The sequence below is a fragment of the Oreochromis niloticus genome, linkage group LG11, assembly GCF_001858045.2.
Source record: "Oreochromis niloticus isolate F11D_XX linkage group LG11, O_niloticus_UMD_NMBU, whole genome shotgun sequence".
In the NCBI taxonomy this organism is placed as follows: Eukaryota; Metazoa; Chordata; class Actinopteri; order Cichliformes; family Cichlidae; genus Oreochromis; species Oreochromis niloticus.
In genome coordinates this window covers 9,284,927-9,308,295 of record NC_031976.2, presented here as the reverse complement: position 1 = coordinate 9,308,295, position 23,369 = coordinate 9,284,927, and the positions used below count along the sequence as shown (strand labels likewise).

The following is a 23,369-nucleotide window of genomic DNA, read 5'->3' as shown; positions in this document are numbered from 1 at the left end:
TGGCTTTTGAGTAAACACCATATGCAATTATAGTGACATACTTATACTTGTTTAGGATGTTGAAACTTCATTTTTTTTCTCCCCTTCAAACAGTTGGAAGGCAGAGTTCTGACACCCGGTGCAAGTCACCACCTTGCACCTTTCTGTTTCCAAATGAAAACAATAGAAAAAATGCTGTATATATAAAATGTCCTGATAGTTGTGTATTTTTAAAATGTCATATGGATTGATTCAACACCGGCATTACAATTTTAATCAGTGGTGTAGAACCAGTTGTTAAAACGCATGCGGCAGCCCTCCAGGCCATAAGAAATTGGACAAGGCACCGGGAAATTGTCTCTCTTCTAGAAACAAGTGTTTTGTGATTGTTTACCCCATGTCTTTAAATTGGATTTCTTCCTTTTTAATTTAAGCACCTCAGCTATGGGATTGAAGGATGGAAAGAGAGGGAATGAGCTGTCGCAGAAATGGGGGAAACCTTTTCCCCTATTTTTCCCCCCTTCTCCTATCTCTCCATCCTATCCAGTATTAACCCTGTCTTATATGATTCCTGTCAAATGCAAATGTCACGACCTGATACGGTCAGCCCACAGGGCACTTTGGCTACATGCTAGTCTATACCCAAATTACAATATGAAGTTTAATGGTGTGTGCTAGTCTGTCTGTGCCTGCAAAATGAGCGTTATGTGTGTGTGTTTGTGTGTGTACGTGTTTGACTGGTTGTCCTTGACATATCTACAATTGGAAAAGCCATAAGCAAAAAAAAAAAAAAGAAAAAAACCAAAAGAAAAGAAACATGACTGCTATGAGAATGAGGAGAAATCAAGTGTCACAAATAAAGTAAAGCCTCCAACATGCATCATCATTTTTCACACTATGCTTGAGTACCTATACAAGCATGTACTTGAATCAATAGGCTTGCAAAAGGGAAACTTTAAAAACTGCTGTGCACACACAATGCAATGCAGTAAAACACTGTGGCAAATATAAATGTGATACTTTAAGTTTTCTGCACAGCGTAGTCTGTTTGTGTCGCGTCTTTTATTATGAAAAATAAATAACTAAATAAAAGTTATCTTCAAATAAACGTGTCTTAAACGTGTCAACTGCCCAGTTCACACCTTTGCTCTGAAATTAATGTGTATTTAAATTATTCTCATGTAAGTACTTAAGACATACATATACACACCCTCTCATATTCTGCTCTCACTAGTGGCCTTTTACATCATTTGACATGGAATGGAAAGGAGTCAGTGAAGCAACTGATGTTATAACTCACACTTTTGTTCATTTTTGAGCAATAAAGCAAGCAATAAACACTGAATTAAATAACATGTCTTTATACCTTTTTTTTGCTCCTCACTAATTTCAGTTTAATGTCATTTGTCAAATCTAGTTTGTCTAAAATATCTTTGGCAATTATAAGGAGAGTGTGATGACTGTTGAGAATCAAAGCAAATATAATCTCCCACTAAAATTAGCTCTTTATGTTGAAAGTGACGTGTATTATGAACTACATGGGCATCAACAGCTGTGTGTACGTAAGCATCTATACACATATCACTGAGTGTGTTGTCTTATACTAGTAAGTCAGAATTACTGTACTTCTGATGGCACTGTGAGGTTTTAACCACTAGAGGGAAGCATATAATCAGTTATAAATTGGCATTAAGGCAAGCCATTAAATAGGGTAAACAGTGTAAATATATATCACCATAAAAGTTCCCCAGATGATACAAACATTAGGACCATTAATTCCTTTATTATAACGTTTCTCAAACTTGATATTTATATGAACATGAAAGAAAATGCATCTAAACATGTCTGATATAGATACTTTCTAGAACTTTCTAAATCTTTAAAGCCATAACAAAAAGTTGCTCATTAGTTTAAAGTTTTCTTCACATTACGTTTTATTCTGACAAAAATGAGAAGGAAAATAATAAATAAATAGGAATTAATTAATTGATGACAGTTCTGTTAAACTTCCCCTGTGGGATTCTTAAATTAGCCACTTAAACACAGAATAGAAAAAGAAACATAAACAGCAAAAAACACCTCGATGCAGATTTTGGACAAGTTATGGAAACAAACAGAGTTTCTCCAAATGAATCTCCAAATGAACTAAAGCCTGAAAAAAGGGATGGAAAAGACTTATTTTGTTTGTTTATTTGAGAATAGTCACAATGCAAACCATTAGTCTTAGATTTCGTGGTTTCATACTTGGTTAGTTTACTGTGTGATGACCTATGTTTGGGACAAATGAAATGTGTTTGTTTTTTTGGATGTTATGGATTACTGAACTGATATGATATGTTGTCTGTATGTTCAGGCCTATGTCACCTTATTCATTAAAATTCAAATCTGTTAAAGTGAAACATGTACAGTTCTGCAATTGATCCATCTTTGCAAAAAAGACTGCTATCTCATACTTTAGAGGTTATTGTTTAGTTAAATTCTGTTCAAATTCACTCTCTTCTTCTTCTTCTTCCGGCTCCTCCTTTTAGGGTTTGCCAGAATGCACCATCTGCCACCATCTAACCCTATCCCTAGCATCTTTCTCTGTCACGCAAACCCTCTGCATGTCCTATTTTACTACATCCATGAATCTTCATTGTGCACTGTCCTTACCATTGTCTCACTGTCCTCATACATATCCTGCACCACCCCTCACATACTTTTGACTTCCTTATGCAGTACCACAGTTCCTCTCTTGGCACCTTGTCTTATGCTTTCTCCAGATCCACAAAGACACAGTGCAACTCCTCCTGACCTTTACAAAAATTCTTCTCCATCCTCAGGCATTTTTAGACAGGTCCACAACGACACAGGTCTGTCATTCACCCTTCATATTCTTCATAGCTGGCCTCACTCACTCTTACTAATCTTCTGCATTTAATGATTCAATAGCTGTCCTTCATCCATCCTCCCTCTTCATTCATCAGTTTCTCAAAGTACTCCTTCCAAATTCTCAACACGCTCTTCAGTACTCTATCTTTAATCACCCTGACCTGTTGCACATCCTTTCCAGATCGATCTTTCTGCCTGGCCAATTGATACAAGACCCTTTATCCTTCTTTAGAGTCAAGCCCTTTTCCTTTGCCACATCCCTCTTTGCTGTACACCTACATTCTCAGTATTCATGTCTATTTCCTTCATCCCCCTGCCCATCCCACTTTTTCTTTGTTAAGCTCTTGCTTTGAATATTTTTCCTTACTTCCTCGTTCCGCCACCAAGTGTCCCTTTTCCTCTGCCCAGCGGATACACCGAATTCCTTCTTGGTAGTTTCCCTTTCCACTTCTGCTGTACTTTTGCAGTCACGGGAAACTCTACATACACGCTACTCTACCATTCTACAGAACATTGAGGACGTTTCGAAAACATTCACATCATGAACAGTGTTGGGATTTTCTTTTTGAAATATATACATCATTATATAAATTTTAACCCAAAAGCAAACCGTATTTAGGTGTGCTTGTGTTATAAATATTTATTTTTTTAAAAAAGTGAAACTAAATTAATAAATATCCTCCCAAATACAAATAAACAAACAAAACGTAGACCAAATTTATCAAATTATTAAAATTACGACATTTTTGTTAGATGTGAACGCAACATCACACCATGCTGGGCACAGGGGATCGACATGGGTAAGAGAGATTGTCTTGCGCATGCGTGATGCAGGACGAGTGGAACAGCGGCTCCGTTAGCATCCAAAGCTAGCGGACTGGTTTGATTGGGGAGCACGGTGTGGAGGAAGGACTCCTGCGATATCGGCGACTTCAGACATCCCCAGCTAATCCTCGAGCCAGTCATCATCCCTCCATGCTGTCCAAGAAAGGAAGATAGCGTTAATAACCCTGCACTGCCAGCTCAATTAGCCACTGTCCAAGACAGATAAGGGACGCTACGTTTTGCGTGAAGAGCCTTCCTTTCAAGTAGAATCAGTTTTCTGACTGAAGTATTAAGAAATACAGCTGCAGCCACGACTAATATTACCTCTATAAAAAATGAGGTTGCCGAGTAACAGACAATGTGCGATGGAAGGAGATGGAAAGAAAATGGATCAAGCTCCACCGGTCAGAAACCCTTTTGTGCACGTCTTGAAATTCACCCCACTGGAAAAAGCAAAGGTAATTTTGTGTATGTGTTTGCACGCATTTTTAACCTATTCTTGCATTCATGCAGTTCTAGCTGCCTGTGGAACACTACCACTTTAGTGCGACACGGAGTCATACTGTCAGTTATTTAACTGATTCCCTTGATTGCATGCAGTCAGTTGAGCTAGTATTAGCTAGTCAGCTAACATTAGCTACATACATGTTGCTTTTTCTCCGCTATCTTGTCGGTTCTACTGCCTTACTTGAGTCCCCATTGAAAGCGCTGAGGGTCTTTAAAAAAATCGCCTTAATTGTAGAAAGAATATCCCATTTTACACACGACTACCTGATGTAAAGCTTATAAATCACTCTGTCTCTCTAATAGGAGAACGAAAGTCAGTTATTTGAGCATGGCTGCCTGTCCAAGAGGGGCCTAGCTTGTTGCTGTTTATTCTTACTCCGGCTATTAGAAATGTTTTTTGGTGGGTTTCACTAAATTGGATGACAACATTTGTGTACGGGGTTTATTTAAAATGCTTCTCTTATTTTTTGTTCTGGCTTCCTTGGTTATCGCGGTTCAACTAACACGTGAGGATTTGGAGAAGGAGGGTTGTAAACCGGCAGACACGTTTTTTCCAACCCCCCTCCTGTCTACAAATAAAATGGGTTTCCCCACAGCTCTTAATGTTCAAGCAATTTGCCTTTCTCGTTGAAGATAGAGCAAAACTTTGTAGCAGCTATTCGTCACTGCTGCTGCGCGTAATCAGATTTGGAGCTTTCGGGCTTCTCTGCAAAAGGTGTTAATTGGAGGGCAAGTCAAGTTTGCAGCGACTAGGCTTCCACTGATCAGCTTCACTCAAAGTCATGAAACTGTTTAAATGAGAAGCACAGACATCACTCAGCGGAAATTTGAACCCTGCACAGATTTACACCTCTTGTCCACTTTTGCGACGTGTTGCATTAGGCACAGATAATGAGAACCTACAGTTCATGTTCTTGAAAACTGGAGCTGCTTGTGAATTAAAGGCACACGTGGGGCCCTTTGTAGTTAACCACATATGATCTCTCGAAATAGCTGACACAGAGATGTGTGTGCCTCTGTGCATGCATTCTGAGCATTGACTTGCAATTGACTGCTTATTCTTAGCATAGATAATGTAATATGTGCTGTGTTAGTAAACAATGTGGAATTGCAGCATGGCTATGTGTTAGGTATTTTCAGTAACACAGCTCAGTGGAATGGGAAGGCCACCGTTTCTGAATGAGGCAGCTCTGCCATTCTGCAATAGAGTATGGTGTTACAGATACACATAGTGACTAGGGGAAGGTCAAGCACATCTCTTTATTTGTTGCTTTTTTTCCATAGAGACTGGAGGGAGAATTGAGAATGTGTGGCAGGTAGGTGGATCAAAGCCAAGAGAATAGGCTTACATATATTAGCCGTTCCTCAAGACTAAAACAAAAGTGTGGTTTCTCCAACAAGTTTAATATATAAACAAAAGGGGATGAATTAAAACCTCTTCATGAGACTTTGTGCATACAAGTGCACATAAAGGTTTGAGTCTAACAACTGGACCACTGATAAGTGACACTCAAAGAGGCTACAGAGAGCATCGTGCTCAGGTCTTGCTTTCACATCCACAGCTACTTGCGGAAGACACATTTTGGACTTTAAAATGATCAACCCACAGAGTCTGTTTTCACTTCAGAGAGAAAGGGAACTGCAGTATGTTCTCACTGTTTATTGTAAAACCGGACATTGTCACAGTCTTTCTAGTGAAACACACAAACTGAAGAAGTTTTTGAGTTGCATTGGTGTTTCACAAATGTGAAAGACTGGCTCAGTTGTATGGTGATAATTTAATTAAGTAATGGACAATAAGGATCAGAGGAGTTGCTGTCAAACCATAAAGCTTTAACTTTAAACAGTTTTGCAGGCTAACGGCTTGAGGACTGATTGGCTGTTAATGAATTGAGAATTATTCTGTGTTTGCACATTTTTAAAAGGAATAAATTCTTTTCACTTCTTTGCTGATGCTTGAAGTGGATTTCTGTAAAAAGAGGCAGTTGTAATAAGGTAGATAATTCTTACTAATTGGGCAAATGACTAATGTGGCTAAGCCTTGGATCAACTTTAGAGGCTTTGTAATTCAATACTTACCCATTCAATCCACATAAAGTTGCTTATGCTGTGTCTGTAAACTTTCATATGCAAGTTAATTGACCGAGAGCTGATCAGTAGGGCGACAATATGGCAATATTTTGTGATGTTCTTGATTAGATTGCGGTCAGCCAATATTCTATTCCAAAAAACTATTCCTGAGAAACTCCCAAAAGCTGGTGAGGTGTCACAATGCATTCTGCTAATCTTAGCAGTCTGATTTTGACAAGCCTAACCTAAAGGCCCAAATCTGTCTGTGTACAACTTCTCATAATTGCACACAACCACATCATTAAATAATAATTCCTACATGAATGCCAGAACACAGGATTCCCTAGCAAAATGCTGCCCTGTATATGATAATCGCTGTGATTCACTACCCGATGAGCGATGATATTGTGGTGACTTTTTAGTATAATTAGAAGTTTTATGTGGTCTGACATCAAGACTGGGCACATCAGTGCTTTGGAAAACAATACCTCCTGCCCCTTCATAACTAAATGGCCTTCAGCATTTGCTGTACAGTATCCAGCCTCTACATCCACACTGAATAATATTACGAGGGGTATGATCCCGCTCATTTAAAAGTTGGAGTTTATAAATGTTGAACATGAAATGATTGTAACACAGAAAAGATTGCAGCCTTGCAGGTCTGATAGAGCATACAATGATTGGCAGAGCACTGCCTACTGTATTAGTGTTGGCATTAGCATTGTGAGGAACCATCACTGTTCTCTAAACCAGCGGTCCCCAACCTTTTTTGCGCCACGGACCGGTTTATGCCCGACAATATTTTCACAGACCGGCAATAAGGTGTCGCGAATAAATACAACAAAATAAAACTAGTGCCGGTACTGAAAAAAGATTTATTCATAACACACATGAAAAGACCCAGGAAAACCGAGTTAACGATAAAAACGATAACAAAATAACGCTGAAAACCGATAAAAACCCTGAAAACCATACATTTCACACCTGAGCCTCAACTTTCGCGGCCCGGTACCAAACGACTCACGGACCGGTACCGGTGTGGTTAAACAAAAACCCTCTGGGAATATGCAATTCGCTCTGATTTTAATTTTGTCAATGCTGCTAATTCAGAGAAGTGTTTTCCTGTTAATTTGTCGGCATCTCCTTAAACACAGGCTAAAAGCACTCTATTGTTTTTGCATTTTTGCTGTTATTTAAAAAAGAAAAAAAAAGTGAAACAAATGCACAAAAAACCATCTTTGAGGTTAGTGTGGAACTGTGTGTATAGCTGATGTTTAACACAGAGCTCACTTTCTTACTTAGCCTTCTGATACATATGTGTGATTATGTGGTTTAACAGTATAGATTGTTTTCAGCCTCTTGGGACTTTAATTAGGACAGAAAAAAGATTCATACAGTCTGTTAGATAAAATTTTTATATTTGATTACATTACATCATAAGCCCTAAAATAAAGTTTGGGATTAAATAAGTTTTTTAGTACATTGCTATACCTCTTAAATTCCAAAGAGTCCCTTTACTAGCATTGCCTGTTGACATTCATGTATTCCTGTGCTTTGAATTGATCTTTCAACAGTGCACAGGTCTAAGTCATTCTTAACAACAAGCACCCCCACCCCTCTTTTTTGAGAATCTGTTTGGCATTTTAAAATGCAGTTAAAACTGAATTTGCTGTTAGATAAGAACTCTCTCCTGATAAGGTAGGCCACTTAGACTTGATGTTTAACAGCAGTGCTTGCTATCAGGACAAATATTGACAAAAGATAAGGTGTGCTTATCAGGGTCATGAATAGCTTTTAAATAAACAGTCATAACTGAATCTTTAGAGTGAGGTGCAAGAATTATCAGAGCCTCCAAGAATGCACAACTTGCTATATAACATGTCAGCTTTAAAGGATATTGCTTATGAGTATAGGTAGTAAACCCATAAGACAAATTTGTATTGCGTAGTCTTAAATTATAAGAGCTATGTTTAGAGGCCATGCTACAAAACTCGCTGCCATTTATACTGTGTAGGACACGCATATTAGGCACGAGTTTGCATTTGTGCGTTGCTTATTTTACAAACACACACAGTCATTTTACTTGTTAGAACTGCAGCCTGAGACCATTGTTGTTCGACCATTACAGCTCCAGTTTGGCAACCTGAACAGTTATGAAGTTGCTGACATACCCATCCTACAAGAGATCACTTCAGTCATGGATTCATTCTGTAGGCTGAATTCGTTTACAAATAAGAACTGTAGCAGTATAGAAAATAACTGATCTTTTTGCTTTTTCTCTATTTTAACAGATTGCATTAATGACAGTCACGCTATTCCCCATCCGTCTACTCATAGCTGCATTCATGATGTTGCTGGCCTGGCCTTTTGCCTTCATTGCCTCAGTGGGGCGTTCCGAGACCACCGTTGAACCCCAGTGCCTCTGGAGAAGGTGGGTGTTTTTTAATGTATAGCTTTCAATAATTACAACAACAAAAAAAAAAAAACAACTGGTAGAACTGACTCAAAATTCAGTAATTAAGCTGGAGTGGCTCCATAGTGTAATGATTTGCACATTGGCCTAAGAAATAAAAGATCCCTGGTTTCCCTTTGGAGTTGTGGGTATCCAAACTATGGCGACCCTTCTTGAATGAGGGAGTTTAGAATGCAGTGTCTAGTACCGCTAAACTAATGTGCATTGTTATGGTAGATTTGTGATGTGCCTACCTTGCATTACTCATTTTATGTTTTCGAAGGAACTGCACAACAAAATTTGTCGAAGTATGTGACTTCCTATGTTTGTTGAGTTTGTACGATAGCATCCAAGTTCAAACATGTTTTTGCCAATCTAGCACCTGGTAGTTTGAAAGGCGTCTTTCTATAATTTAGTTGTGGAGGTGGTGCCCACTTCCTCCTGACAGTAGAGAGTAAAAATTGAGGAATTTATTGCTTTTAAGACAAGAAACAATCGCATAGTCATGAGCATCTTTAATATCAAGTTTAGGTTGGCTACTGACAGCAGGCCCTGTAGGGTTAAAGCACACAGTTCCCCAGCTAGTCTTTGCTGTCTTACTCACTTTATGATGATACCAACCAAGCGCTTTTTGTTGAATTTAAAGTTCTGATGTACTTAAAGTGCTGTGTGTCAAATAGAAATTTTGTGATACTTCTGGTAAAAGGTGTTTTTAGCAAAACTTACATTATAGCTAGTTTCTTGATTGGCCTTGACTGGAAAGATGATGGATATATTTCTGTCTTAATTTGTGAGATCTCACCGGTAGTGTTAGTGAAGAAACAGCATGAAAAGTAATACATTTGAAGAACTAGACCCCACACTGTGCATTACAGGCGGTTATGGTGTCAGTTCCCTTCTGGTCACCACTTATTTACAGTGTTTATTTTCCATAGCAACTTATAAGAGTTCATAATCCTGTGTCCCTTATGACTCCTTTGCGAAGATTGATACTGCTATTTTAATAAACTATGCTATATCATTTAAAGTGTTTTCTTTTATTTGAAAGAAGTGAAAAGTGCTTCTCACACATGGATGATCTTGTTTCCAGACTGGTGGACATCATTCTGAGAATAATCATGCGAGTCATGTGGTTTGCGGGAGGGTTCCATTGGATGACTGTGAAAGGGCGGAGGGCATTGCCTACAGAAGCACCTATCCTTACCCTGGCACCCCACTCTTCTTACTTTGATGCCATCCCAGTCACCATGACAATGTCCTCAATTGTCATGAAGGCTGAGAGCAAGGATATACCTCTCTGGGGAAGTAAGTAACCCCAGCACCACCACACACATGAACACACAGGCACACACAAAAAAAAATCTCATTGCTCATGACAGTGAGTTACTAGATACATTTCAGCAGCACGTGAGGGAAAGATGATATTTGTGGTATGTGGCTTGTACAAAGGGGAAGATTATCAGTACAGCATCAGTAAGACAGTTCCCATAACTTTTCTGCCGTTACAGTCAACAGGGGATTTCCCACTCTGATTTGCATTTAATTTTGATGAGTTAAAAGCAAGTGTAGCTTGGTTTTTGTTCACAGCAGGTGCTATACCTCAAAAAAAGACAAAGAAAATACAGATGCTATGCTGTAATGAAAGCAGATATTATACTCCAGAACAATACGTTGAGTTTCCAACTGTGACTAAACAAGCTAATTTTGTTAAAAAAATATATAGTCAAACTTCAAGTTTGACCTTATTTTTTTATTTTTGACTTTATTTTTCACTTTATTGACTTTATTTTTACACTGTACTCACAACATTCCTTAACCCACAAACATGTCAAAAGGGGCCAAGTCAAAATATACTTGTCTGGATAAAAGACACTCAGACTAATAATTTTTAATTTTATTCATAGCTAGACATGGATCCCACAAAGCCAAATGCTTATTTAGATAGCCGTGTGGCCTTGTCTTTGCACATCCTAGAGTGACATCCAGAGGTCAGGCAGGACTTGCTTAGACGCACTCAGTACAATACTATAAGTCAGATCCTATCAACTAGCCTGCAAGTTCAACAGTCTTCTCAATTGCCAGTTCAGTCACCGGTTCTTATGTCCCCGTGAGCAGAACATGCTGTGAAGGTGTTTATGTGTTATTTTTGCCTTCCTTTCTCCTCCTGCTCTGCCTGCTGAGTCAGTAATTAGCCACATTGTTAGCTCCAGGCTGAGTGAAGCTTGGCCAAGTTAAAGCAGCTTTACTTGTGTTGCAGGATTACGACCATATTTCAGCATATTTGTTTATTGGCAAATTGTCCGTTTAAACAATATGCAGTCAGCTATTATGATTTGGATTAGCTGGGCTAAAGTGTAAAAAATGCAAATGAATGCATTTGAAATTGTAAAAATATATTGAAGTTTATGCTGTTATTCTATTGTTTCTACTATCTCAATATTGGCTTTCCCTAAAATGTTAAAGGGCCTCTAATGTTCTTTAGGGTGACAAGTCCTTTTGGACTTGCAGTAGGAACCAAGCACCAGTGCATGGCCACGTGGAATCCAGAATAAGCATTAAGACCTGATCAGCCAGAATGACGTGTGCAGAGCGACTTGTAGGGTTCTTGCGAGAGATGTAATCCCTTCCTGTCAGCAGACAGCTCACAGTTGAAATCATTTCTTCTTCTTGTCATGGTCTCACCTTTTTCTTTCTTCATTTTGTTTCCCTTACTACTCCTAAACTTCTATTTTTCTCTTGACTTTCTGTATGAGCAAAGAGAGGCTTTTTTTTTTTTTAACCTAGTCTTTGTCTACTCAGTTTCCTGTTTGTCGTTGCACGTGTCCTTTTGCACGTCTACATGCACAGATTGCACATATATTGGACAAAAATTTAAATCTGTTCTTTCAGTTATTATGCACTACACTAATTTCACAGCATTAAGCAAGAGTACTTTTTGGCTGTGAAATGAGCAGTTTTGTTGTTACAGCACAAAGAGCACTGTAGATGTGATGTTTGATTTGAAAGTGTTGAATTGTAGAGAACGTCAGAAGGAATTGCATTGTGTCTTTGTGGACCTGGAGAAAGCATATGATAAGGTGCCAAGAGAGGAACTGTAGTAGTATATGAGGATGGTGCAGAACGTGTATGAGGACAGCAAAACAGTGGATAGCTGTGCAGTAGAAGTGGCAAACGGGTTCAAAGTGGGGGTGAGATTACATCGGGGATCAGCTCTGAGCCCCTTTTTGTTTGCAGTGATGATGGACAGGTTGACAGATGTCATCAGATAGGAGTTCACAGGTGACATTGTGATCTATAGTGAGATGAGGAGAGCAGGTGGTAAAGAGCCTGGAGAGAAGAGGGATGAAATTCAGTGAATGAGAGGGAGATGGGTGTAACAGTGAAGCTGTGATGGTAGATAAATTTACACTCCAGCGGTTAACCAGCCAAAGGAATAGACAGTGCTCTATAGATGTGAAGAAGAGAGTGGAGGTAAGGTGGAGTGGGTGGCAACAAGTGTTAATGTTCTCATTTCACCTGATAGGGCTTAGAAAAACAAATAAATAAATGATCTAGCATTACATTAGCCAGTTGCTCTGTAGCTGATATTATGCACACAGTTAACTGGTTCAGCACTGTTGTTGTAGATTGTGTCAGTATGTAAAGGTTAAAGTTTCAGTTTCAAATGCAGGTGATCATCATCAACCAAGTCAGCAGTGGACTGATAAAAGCTCCAGCGTGTAACTACTGCCAGCACAAAAACTGTATCACTGTCAACAAAATAAAAAGAATCATATAATATAGACGGACATAACAAATAGTCATATAGCCACCATTACCCCTGTTGTCACTGGTTGTTTTCATAGATCGATAGTTGCACTGACCATTACTGTTGTTTTGTTGTGCTCTGAATTGACATCGCAGCCGGAGGTGTTTCAAATCAGTTATCCCATCATCTGACGATGGTCTCATGGTCATGAGAACAAATTGAAAGGGCTGGTTAGAGGGCTGGAAGTTATGTCCTGTGTATTTTAGTGCCACCTTCTGCCTGCTCAGAGTTCCTACAATGGAAAGGTGGCTTATATTTAAACATTAGATGAATCAGAATCAGAATACTTTATTATTCCAGGGGAAACAGTTGCTCAAGGCAGTAAGAAAAGTAACTACTTAAAGTACAATATATTACAAAATTGTTCTTATAAATACAAATGGCTCTAATATATAGATATCCCAATATATAAAACAAAATTGAATATGGATAAAGTTTCAATTGAGGTCCCTCTCTTATCATACTTATTTTGTTATTGTCTCTGTACAGTATGTGTAGATCTTAAAAGTGTGCAACTACTGCATTGTGTATTTGTGCTTTAGATGAGGAACTGTACAGAAAGATGACCACAGGCAGCAATGATTTCTTGTGTCATTCAGTGGTGGATTTGGGTAATCTTAGTCTGTCACCGACTGTACTCCTGTGACTGGCCAGCAGGTCACTGAGTGGGTGGGGGTTATTGTTCAGCATTGGTTTCCTAATCTGTCTTCAAAAGGGGAAGTTGACATCAAATGGAACCCGACTGTGTGACAGTTTTTGTTCCTTTTGTTCCTTGTAATTGTGTATCTCCTTCCGTATATTTATGAGTTATACTCACTGAATAAAGTACACCATTAATTTTTTTTGACAGCAAAAGGAAATGCAAGTACAATGTAAGATGTATTTAACAGTGTAAGATATATTTAACAATCCTGCAAACCTTTTGTGGATCTTACAAATTTTCATGAAATTATGCATTTTTGCTTGAAATGTATCTAATCCCAGTCATTATTGGATACTGTTTTTCCTTTGTTGTGTTAAAAACTTTAGACTTTTGATTGAGTTTTGTGCTAGCAAAAGATGATATCTCTGCCTGATTAAATTATTCTGTGTAGTGAAGCATTTGTGCTTTTTGATGTTTGACAGTTTTACATTTATGATTGTAATATTTATTGCGGTAATATAAGTATTTGTTGTTTGCAGCAATGGCTTCTCAAGTAATTTCTATCTGAATTTTCTCCACTCTCTTCCTTCTGCTTCAAGCTTTGATTAAGTACATCAGGCCGGTGTTCGTTTCCCGGTCAGACCAGGACTCCAGAAAGAAGACTGTGGAGGAGATCAAACGCAGAGCCCGCTCTGGTGGAGAATGGCCTCAGGTAAGTTGGTGCAAGATAGAAGTTATGCAAGAGTCATCATGTTGCACCTATTAAATGCTTGAATGCCATGATCTGTTTTTACCAGACATTGCTGTAAACATCAATCACTAACTAGTTTCCCTCTCATACATACAGATCATGATTTTTCCAGAGGGAACATGCACCAATAGATCCTGCCTAATCACCTTTAAGCCAGGTAAGTGCCCATGTTTTCTTTTTTTTTTCGTTTGTTTGTTTTGTTTTTTTAAGTGTGTAATTGCTATTCTAATTTATTCTTAGACCAGCATGTTTCCTTTACAAATATAACAAATGAAAACTAGTCTCCTGTCTTGTTTTTGATGTTGTTTTTAAATCCTTGTAGGGGCCTTCATCCCAGCTGTACCAGTGCAGCCTGTGGTCATTCGTTACCCTAATAAACTGGTAAGTAAATTGGTAAAAGGGTTTTTAGCAACTTAAGCAACCGTTAGCCTTTTTGTCATTAGGTGATAGATTAGAAATAGAATTGTGTACTGTGGCCTTCATTCATTTTATTCAGATAAGCACTCATCCCGCCTTTTGTTCTTCAAACCAATTGACTGTTAACCATGATGCTTTTGTTCTGGAATTTTCAAAGATACCTAAAAAGTTTTGTTGATTGATGCCATTTTTTTCGCCATTTTTCCTCATAATGGCACTATTGGCTTTACTTTTATGATGCCGAAATTCATGCACAATGATAATAACTGTGCAGTAACGCAATGATGCACAGCAAGGCAACACAGCACCATTTTCTTAGAGTTCTGCTGATATCACAGCAAATTATCTTACTATGACTGCAGAATTTAGTCATTCAAAAGCATAACAGCTTTCTGAGACATAATTTTACATATGAAAATTATCTCTGATGAAAATGAAGTCAGTGTCCACAGCTAGAGGAAAGAAAAGGGGGGTGGGTTCCACAGCTTTAAAGAGTTAAAAGCGATTCCAGAAGAACTTAGTTTTTAAGCTATATAAAATCACTCTAGCTGGGAAAAAACTCTAGTGATGCCCATTTTGCCCATGTGTATTCTACTGCAAAGCATTAGAACGAAGCACAGAAACCAAATTTTAATAACTTCTAGCTAGTCTGTGTGAATATTAATTCCTGGGCTGCCTCATTTGGATGTAATAGGTGTCATTGCATTAGAACAGTAGACTTTTTAATATAATGATAATAAAAAAAAATTCAGTCTGCCATGAAAAATAATGGATTTTGAATTTTATTGACACACATTATGTTACAGTGTTTACATTTAAGGGGCTAAACATAGCATTTCCTACATTTTGGAGCAACCTTATTTTGGAAATGTCCATAAAAGGATAAAAGCCTTTCAAAGTTTAAAAGGCTACAGAATCATTTTGTTAGCACAATGAATCTCTTAGCTTTGGAAACCTAAGCACGTATCCAGGTGAAATCTAAAGCTAATAAATGTTTTTGCTCTGAGTAAACATGTCAAAACTGTAACATATTGAAACCCGTATGAAATGTTTGTTGGGGGTGTCTGAAAAATGTTTGTCCAAACTGAATTTTAATGTGCTGGAGTTAAGTATTTTATTGCACACTTAACTTACCATAAACTAATTACACTGTAATCATTTTTAAACTGATTGAGAATAAGCTGCATGTGAAAAAGAAAGCTGGAGCGAAGTTATCACTTGAGCCAAAAACAAAAAAGATAAGTGCGTTTGAGAGACTAATAATTTGTCTCTTCTTCATGTGGTTTATTTATTTATCTATTTTTTTTTACAGGACACAATCACATGGACATGGCAAGGCCCAGGAGCGTAAGTACAGAATTTCACAGTTTCTTAATTTAACACTTTGTGCATTCTTTACATACTGTAACTAACATTGTTCTAAGTCAAAATCAGACATAAATAAACCAAGAACTAAACTCAAAATGACAAGTATGGAAATTGCATAATATTTATACACAATCTCACATGACTTGACAATTTGACAGTGTTTTAATTAATTTATTCTGGCACATTACCTTAAGCTTTCCCAGCTTGAACTTAAATATTAAAGGGTTTGAACATTTGTGCATGAAGAAAAATAAATAAACAACAAGAGAAAAGTAAAAGAGGTTTTCAGTTGACGTGTAGTCTGTGCAACGCTCTCCTTTGTAATTTTTTTGTTGTTGTTGATGTCCTGTTATTATCCAGATTCCAAATTTTATGGCTGACACTTTGCCAGTTACACAATGAGTTTGTGATAGAGGTAAGTGTGCATTACTGTCAATACAGATAATGGTGTATCTACCCATAGAGAGATGGTAAGGATTTTAAAAAATATATTTTTGGGGGGGCTTTCTACAGTTTCTTCCCATCTATACACCTTCAGAGGAGGAGAAGAAGAATCCCGCACTCTTCGCCATCAATGTGAGACGTATCATGGCTAAGTACGTTGAAATAATTGATCATTTTATATACATTTCAACAATTTATGTACACAACACAAAGTTGACTGAGGTTAATCTATTATTCCTATTTTGCCTCTTCATTTAAAAATGGTGATACAGCATACGTATACCGTTTGTCTGTCTGCATGTTTTAAAAGTAAAGGCATTGCAGAAGTGCCTTAATCATTCATTACTTTTAATGGCCAGCAGGGGGTGAGCCCTCTAGCTGCAAAAGGACATCAAGTCCATTGCTATATGACAGTAGTAAACACTGAGATTGTGATCTCAATTGTCAGCTTCAGATTAGATTCTATACAAAACAGTGTAATACATTTAGCAAATTAAGGAGAACAAAGCAGAGTAACAAGTCACTACCCTATCCCACAGTTTTAGTCCAATCCGATGGGCGCTCAGGTTTACACACAAAGATGCAGGCCCATTTTATAAACAGGCTATGTTTTTATATTTTATGTGTCCATCACTGTAGGGCTTGGTTTGTGAAAGGGGTAAACAACTTAAGGCTATAAAGTTGTATTAATCCACATCTTTTAGATTTCCATTGATATCTAATCATTATATCAAGTATACACTGTTTAGAAACTTTGCATTTTTCTTTAAGTATAATAATTATATATAAAATACAATCCTAAATGAATGGGAACCACCTAGTTATCATTGTCTTATGCTGTGTAAAGGCTATACTTGCCTACTAGATTCTTACATTTTGTGCATTATTGCTTTGAGCTACAAATGGGAAACTTCAGCTCTGCAGATTCATGGAGAAAACTTGGAACATTGTTCTCAACTTCAAAGTAGATGTATCGGATACTTTCTCTGCGTTATTGGCCTTAAGCAAAGTTCGTATTGATTTGCACAAACTGATGTCCCATCATTATCTCTCCTGTGTGGTGCACAGAGCCCTGGGGGTACCCATCACAGATTATTCATTTGAAGACTGCCAGCTGGCCATGGCAGAAGGCCAGCTGAGGCTGCCAGTCGACACCTGTCTGCTGGAGTTTGCCAAGCTTGTCAGGAGACTGGGGTGAGTCATTCAAACTTTCCAAGGCAATAAACCTATCAAAGATGACTAAGTAAGGGGCACAAGGGTGAGGAAGGCAAAATATTCTCCCAACACTGCAGGGACTTTACAGGGATTCAGGGTTTTGTCTAGCAGAGAATGAAAGAGTCAAAACAATGAAAAATATGTAACTTGTTGGGGATAAAATGCAAATGAGTAAAACAGAGCACAGTAAATATAATATAGTATAACTGTAAAGTCTACAGAGTTGTCATAGCTTGCTCATTCTCAAATGCACATGTCTTCTCATTTTTTTTCCCCCGTCTCCTTGCTTACACTGTTGTTCTTATGTTATTATTAAGTTACCCGTTTCTCCCTCTCACTGTCCCAGATTGAAACCACAGAACTCTGAGAAGGTTTTGCAGGAGTATGGGAACAGAGCCAGGAAGCTGGAGGGGCAGAAGCTGGGACTGGAAGACTTTGCACACTTCCTCGATGTGCCAGTTTCAGATATGCTGCGAGACATGTTTGGTCTTTTTGACGAGGTAAAAACTGCAGCGACCTTTTACTGACAACCATGATTGCTCTGCAGTCTTTCACAGTGGTAACTGCTGCTACTTGAGTGCATTTTGTTTCATTATTTTCACGTTTTGTTTTTATTATGCAAATGCAGAACAGCAGTTTTAGAAAAATGCCCAACTGAAGCAGTATTCGTTATAGTTTGGGGCGTGATTGAAGTCTGATGAGAAAGTGCTTCTAGAAAACTGGATTCTATGCGCTTTCTTTAAACTAAACCCAGTGTGCATATTTGCATAATGGAACCTAAACAAGAAAAGATTTGTTGCTGCTATGTGTTTTTGACCTAAATGGCTATCGGCCAGATGCTTCTGTGAAACATAACATTCTTGCTCACAGTCTGATTTCATTTTTATTGTGGTCTCTTGTCTTTTCAGCATGAAGATAACAGAATGGATATTAGAGAATATGTGATAGCCTTATCTGTTGTATGCAGGCCTGCCAAAACTCTGGAAACAATGAAATTGGCCTTTAAGGTAAGATTTATGCTTATCTGACCAAATGGCAGAATAGTTTTGTGCTTCATAAGCACCAGCATAACATTTGCCCCATTAACGCATCTTCTGGGTAGTACATTTATATTCGTCCCATATTTCAAAGCCTTTCAAAATGCTCGATGAAGTGTGCATTTAGGGTTTCACTGAAGCCGATCAGTTACTCTGGGTATCTATAAATCAGCTTGATGAAGTAAGGTGAGAAGAGCATAATAATCTTCTCTTCTTACTTGCTTGATATTTGAGTTGAGCAAGGACTGTCACCTTATATGCCGTTCAAGTGGCCCTAAAGCAAAGCTGAAGAGAAGATGTTTTAATCTTATCATATTTCATCTTCCCCAGATGTTTGAGGCAGAGGAGGATGGTGCCATCACAGAAAGCGAGTTAGCAGTTATACTTAAGACAGCTTTAGGAGTGAGTCACATCAGTGTGTCACATCTGTTTACCGCCATCGACGTGGACGACACAGGGAAGATCACATTTGGTAAGAGATCGAATAAAACGGCCATAAAAATATTTCACTGTATTCTTTTGAGCTAAAATTAGTTATCAAAGTGAGTTTTTTCCCCGTCATGCATTGGATTAGATTTGGCAACCAGGACACTTTATTTTAAGATGCCCTCAGTGTCTTGGCAGCTTTTCCTAATGCTGCCTTTGTCTCTGGCACCCCCATGTGGTCTTTTCGCAGACAAGTTCAGAAATTTTGTGGAGCACCACCCAGACTTTGCTGAGGACTACCTGTACACAGAAAACACAGACCTCCACAGTGCTCCCTACAATGATCACCAAACCCAGCCCAGCCTGTCGACACTGAAAGTGAGAGGAGCCGCCACCAGCAAAACTGCTAATGGTATCTGTCCCGAATTCAGCGACCACGATGGTGCAATAGATGGACTCAAGAAACACAACTAAAAGAGTTTAGAGAAATTGGATGGGGAAAGCAAACCCCTCTCCTGGTGAGAGGGGTGTTGTGTAAGGGGAGCTGTAAATTGCTGAATAAGAAGGGACTATCTTTCATTAATCGCAAATACAGAAATCAAGTTTACCATACCCTTTTATTACTATTGTATCCGTGAAATATGAGATTTTCAGCCTCTAAAAAGTTTATTTTGTTACTTTTTTTTCCCTCTTCCATAGTAAGATTTGTCAGAATGCCAAACAATGGCTGTTTCAGTTACAATACTTGAATACTTGAAGCGCAGGCACATATTAGGATTTCTAGGGCAAATTCTTTTCCCTCTGAGTATGGACTGTCCTTTTGTTTGAGTTTTTTTTTTTTAACATGTAAATGAGGGGAAACTGAACAAAATGAGCCCCAGTCATCGGTATTTGGTTATCATTGATTTGTAACTTTTATCCATTTCCTCTCTTTATGATAGCTGCCTTTGAAGTAGAAAGTGCAGAAAGGATGGGCTCAAGTTAATTTAAGCAGGACTGAGGATTAAGTGTTGAAAAAGGAAGGCCTGATGGTACCAGTGACAACTGTTGGACTACTTGGAGTATTTAGCTTCAATAGCCACATTTGAGGTTAACTCGGGTCTCTGCAAGTTTGTGGTCGTACTTTCTATGAGCCGTGTGTGTGTGTGTGTGTGTGTGTGTGTGTGTGTGTGTGTGTGTATTTGTACATAAATACAATATTTGATTTCGCTCAGGGTTCAGAGACAAAATTGAAAAACTTGTATGATGTCACAATTTTTGGCGCTCAATGGATCATATGCATGTACATTCCACAGTTTGGTCATTTCTCACCCACATAAGTTTTTTTTAAAAAATGTTTTAAAAGAAATTGCACTTGGACCAAAAATGCATTTGATGATTTCACGTCACCTTCTAGGTTTGTACTGTCCTTTTGAGCTAGTTGTGTAATGTTGAAACGAGTGGAAGAACATCACTGTACGTGACCGCTGAAAGCACATTCAGTTAAGTAGCTTGGTTGGATATTTTAAAGGCAAAAGTGTATTTTCTGCATTACACTGTTATCCTTGTAGGACCATATTATTGTCAATTAATCTTCCCTAATAACTTCCAGGATGGAGTTTGCTCCTTAGTCATCTGTAACATTGTGCTTCATACACCCCAAGGCATGTTTTAGATTCAAACACCTTTGCATTTAATGATATTTGAGGGACCAGTCTGTTGTTTGAAATGTCCGCCTGTAATTTTACTTTTGGTACTCCCCCCCCCCCCCCCCCTCCAGGGGGTCTGATTTAGTCACTCAGTAAGGGGCTGAGGTTGTGATTTCAATGTTAATGACAGTGAAGGAATTTAAGTTTAAATAGTCCCTCATTTAGTTCTTTGGTCAGATTTTTTTAACATTTTATTTTGGAAACAAAATGAGGGATTTTGGGAGATTATTTTAAATCACATTCCCATCTCATCTGTGATCATGGATAGTGTATATGTATCCCATTATGGCTTTCAGTGAAGCAATATTTCACATCTCTTAAGCCTTCTCAAGATATATGCTTTTGAAGAGTTCTTATATGTATTTTGAATATTCCAAATGCAGGACATTTTGTGAATTTTTGATATACGTATATGACTGATTTTTATTTTCACTGCCATGACAAAGATCTGTGATCTTCTCTGCAGATTTTATTGATGACAAATGAGCCACATTTTATTTTTCTTTGTGTAATAATGCAGTTGTTTTTGTGCTGTATTCCTCCTACACTATGAAAGGTTTATTGCTATATTATTACTATTCGTGATGAGCTCACTCCTTAGAAACAAAATGCAGATTTCATACGGAAACCGATAGCCTTGAATCTGTAGAATTTTTATGCGAAAATCAAGAATGTATAGACAATCTTGTCACAATCGGAGGCCACTTGGCACTGATCTCCAGTGGACATTTTCCTAAGGAATTAAGGTTTTCTTTTGTCTTTTTCATCCCCCCACCCCCCCCTTCCTCCTTGTTTTACTAATGTGTGATGTGTGCAGGTTGAACAAAGTAAAGTGTGAGTGTGTACATATGTTGAGCCCTGAGGCGAAGAACCGCCACATGACGGGCCACATCATACAAACACTCCAGACTGCACACACGTCATGACAATCTTTTGGTATTGTCTCCATACTTTGTCTTTTGAAGTTTTATCAATTTGTGCTTGCACTTTAGTAGCTTTTTCTTCTGAAATATTTCACATTGCTCTAAAGCATGTTGCATTTGTAGACAACAGTATTGTAGATCATTTTAATGTGATTCTTTTTTTTCCTCATGTATTTGTTACAGTAAAGGGAGCACAGAGAAAAGTATAGATCACAAAGAAAGCCCCCCCCCCTTTTCCCTTTTTAGCCCTACTTTTCTGCTTCATCTCAGGATTGTGGAAATTTTGTAGCCTGAAATTGAATTTGTGAACTTCTAGGACTTGGCATCAGTGTAAAGATTTGAATGACTTAAACCTGTTTGCACCGTGAAATGGATAAGTATTAAATCTACTTCTTAGTGATGTGATTTTTCTAATGCACAGTTAACAGTTCACTCTGTATGTTTGAAACCATACTGTTTTTGTATATAAATGGGGAATCTTATTTTGAATTACGGCTGAAACAGAAAATCAATATTTCAGCACCTGACAGAGAATGCGATTTATTGAGCCACATGAACCCCTCCTGCAGTTTTACTTTAAATGGAAAGCTCCACTGGACGGTCAGAGGAAGATGATGTACTATGATATGTATTCAAGTCAAAGATGTGCTTTTTATATAGTCAGTATTTATATTCAGAACAATTCTGCATTGGGGCTATATGAAAATACTATTTCAATTTCCTTTCGTGACTTTTTTGTCTCCCTCCACTCACATATTTTCATTTCAGGTACCTCAGTAGAGGCAGTTTTTTTTTTTTTTTTTTTTTTCCCCCTGACTTTGTATCAGTCTGAGAAAATGTAAACCTATGAGAGAACTTGTATGCTATTACTGCCTGCTTAAACAGTTTATCCAACAGTGAGCCTAAGACGAAAGACTTGTGTACTCTGAAAGAGTGATATTATCTTTCTGATGGCTCACTGTATATGGACCATGAAACTAAACTACTTTTCTCCTGTAGCTTTACTTCAGACTTCTTTCTGAACAAGTTTTTGTTTTTATTTTGTTAATGCATTTTGATGATTGAGAGTTTTGAATTTGTTCAGGACTGCTATGATATAACTTGTTAATGTGACTCGCCGATGGAATTAAAGAAGCATCAACACTCCTCCTGTCTCTGTCACAGTGTTATTGGGTCATCCTGTAACATAGGTTTTATTATGTGAGGTTGGGGTGCAATGACTTCTACATCAGTGCAAGAAAGCCTTTGCTGTGAAAAAATTCTATTTGTAATTATGAATTTAGCTTTACTGCATGTTAAAGATATTGAGAAAAGTGTAATTGCAGCATCAATTTTTAGATTGTTTTAATCTTCCATGTATGGCTTACATCTATAACCGTGAATTATAAGGGTGATAGAAAGGTAGTTAGGCCACATGTTCTACAGTCATCGATTTTCTTGACCTGTTATTGCATAAATGCCTCCCTCTTGAGGCAACACAGAGAAAATGCGGTGTTTCTTTTTTTCTTTTTTCTTTTTTAAAGTCAAGTCCAGTATGTTGAGCTGTGTAGTAGGCTGCATGACGGAGACTGGGGTAGGAGAAATCCATAATGGTAAAATTTAAGTTAAATATCTAGCAAATTATGTGACTTACAGTAAGTTGAGGTCATGTTTATGAAATGATTTACACAAGTATATTCAGCCATTTAATTTCCCTCCACCTCACTTTTTTGTCAGACATACTTTAATGTCTATAGAGAGGTGACCAGTCTGTTCTGTTCACCCAATTCCACCACTTTGAACCACAGTGAAATGTTTTGTCATAAATTATGTACATGTAACACACTATACATGTACATAATGGGTTACATACAGACATTCAAAGTTCACAGGGGATGAATGGTAACAATACTGGTCGTCCCTTGACTTCCTTTAGTTCCAGGAGTGTGTAATTCAATGAATTAAA

The 23,369-nt window shown here is 38.0% G+C and overlaps 1 protein-coding gene across 1 annotated transcript; it reads left to right on the top strand.

Annotated features, from left to right (window-relative positions):
• The first annotated feature begins 3,676 nt into the window (after window positions 1–3,676).
• On the top strand, window positions 3,677–22,570 carry LOC100699650 (lysophosphatidylcholine acyltransferase 1). The gene is made up of 14 exons (XM_003443711.5): window positions 3,677–4,133; window positions 8,544–8,683; window positions 9,795–10,009; window positions 13,755–13,867; window positions 14,003–14,063; window positions 14,229–14,287; window positions 15,636–15,670; window positions 16,052–16,106; window positions 16,205–16,287; window positions 17,204–17,329; window positions 17,697–17,850; window positions 18,259–18,357; window positions 18,718–18,859; window positions 19,064–22,570. The coding sequence occupies exons 1-14, from the start codon at window positions 4,011–4,013 to the stop codon at window positions 19,285–19,287; spliced, it is 1,629 nt and encodes a 542-aa protein (XP_003443759.2). The 5' UTR covers window positions 3,677–4,010; the 3' UTR covers window positions 19,288–22,570.
• The last annotated feature ends 799 nt before the right edge of the window (window positions 22,571–23,369 follow it).

Coding starts and splice junctions, on each gene's coding strand:
- LOC100699650 (XM_003443711.5), top strand. CDS start 4,011: ATGAGGTTGCCGAGTAACAGACAATGTGCGATGGAAGGAGATGGAAAG. Junction 17,851..18,258: donor TGTTTGGTCTTTTTGACGAG/GTAAAAACTGCA, acceptor TTGTCTTTTCAG/CATGAAGATAACAGAATGGA. Junction 18,860..19,063: donor CACAGGGAAGATCACATTTG/GTAAGAGATCGA, acceptor GTCTTTTCGCAG/ACAAGTTCAGAAATTTTGTG.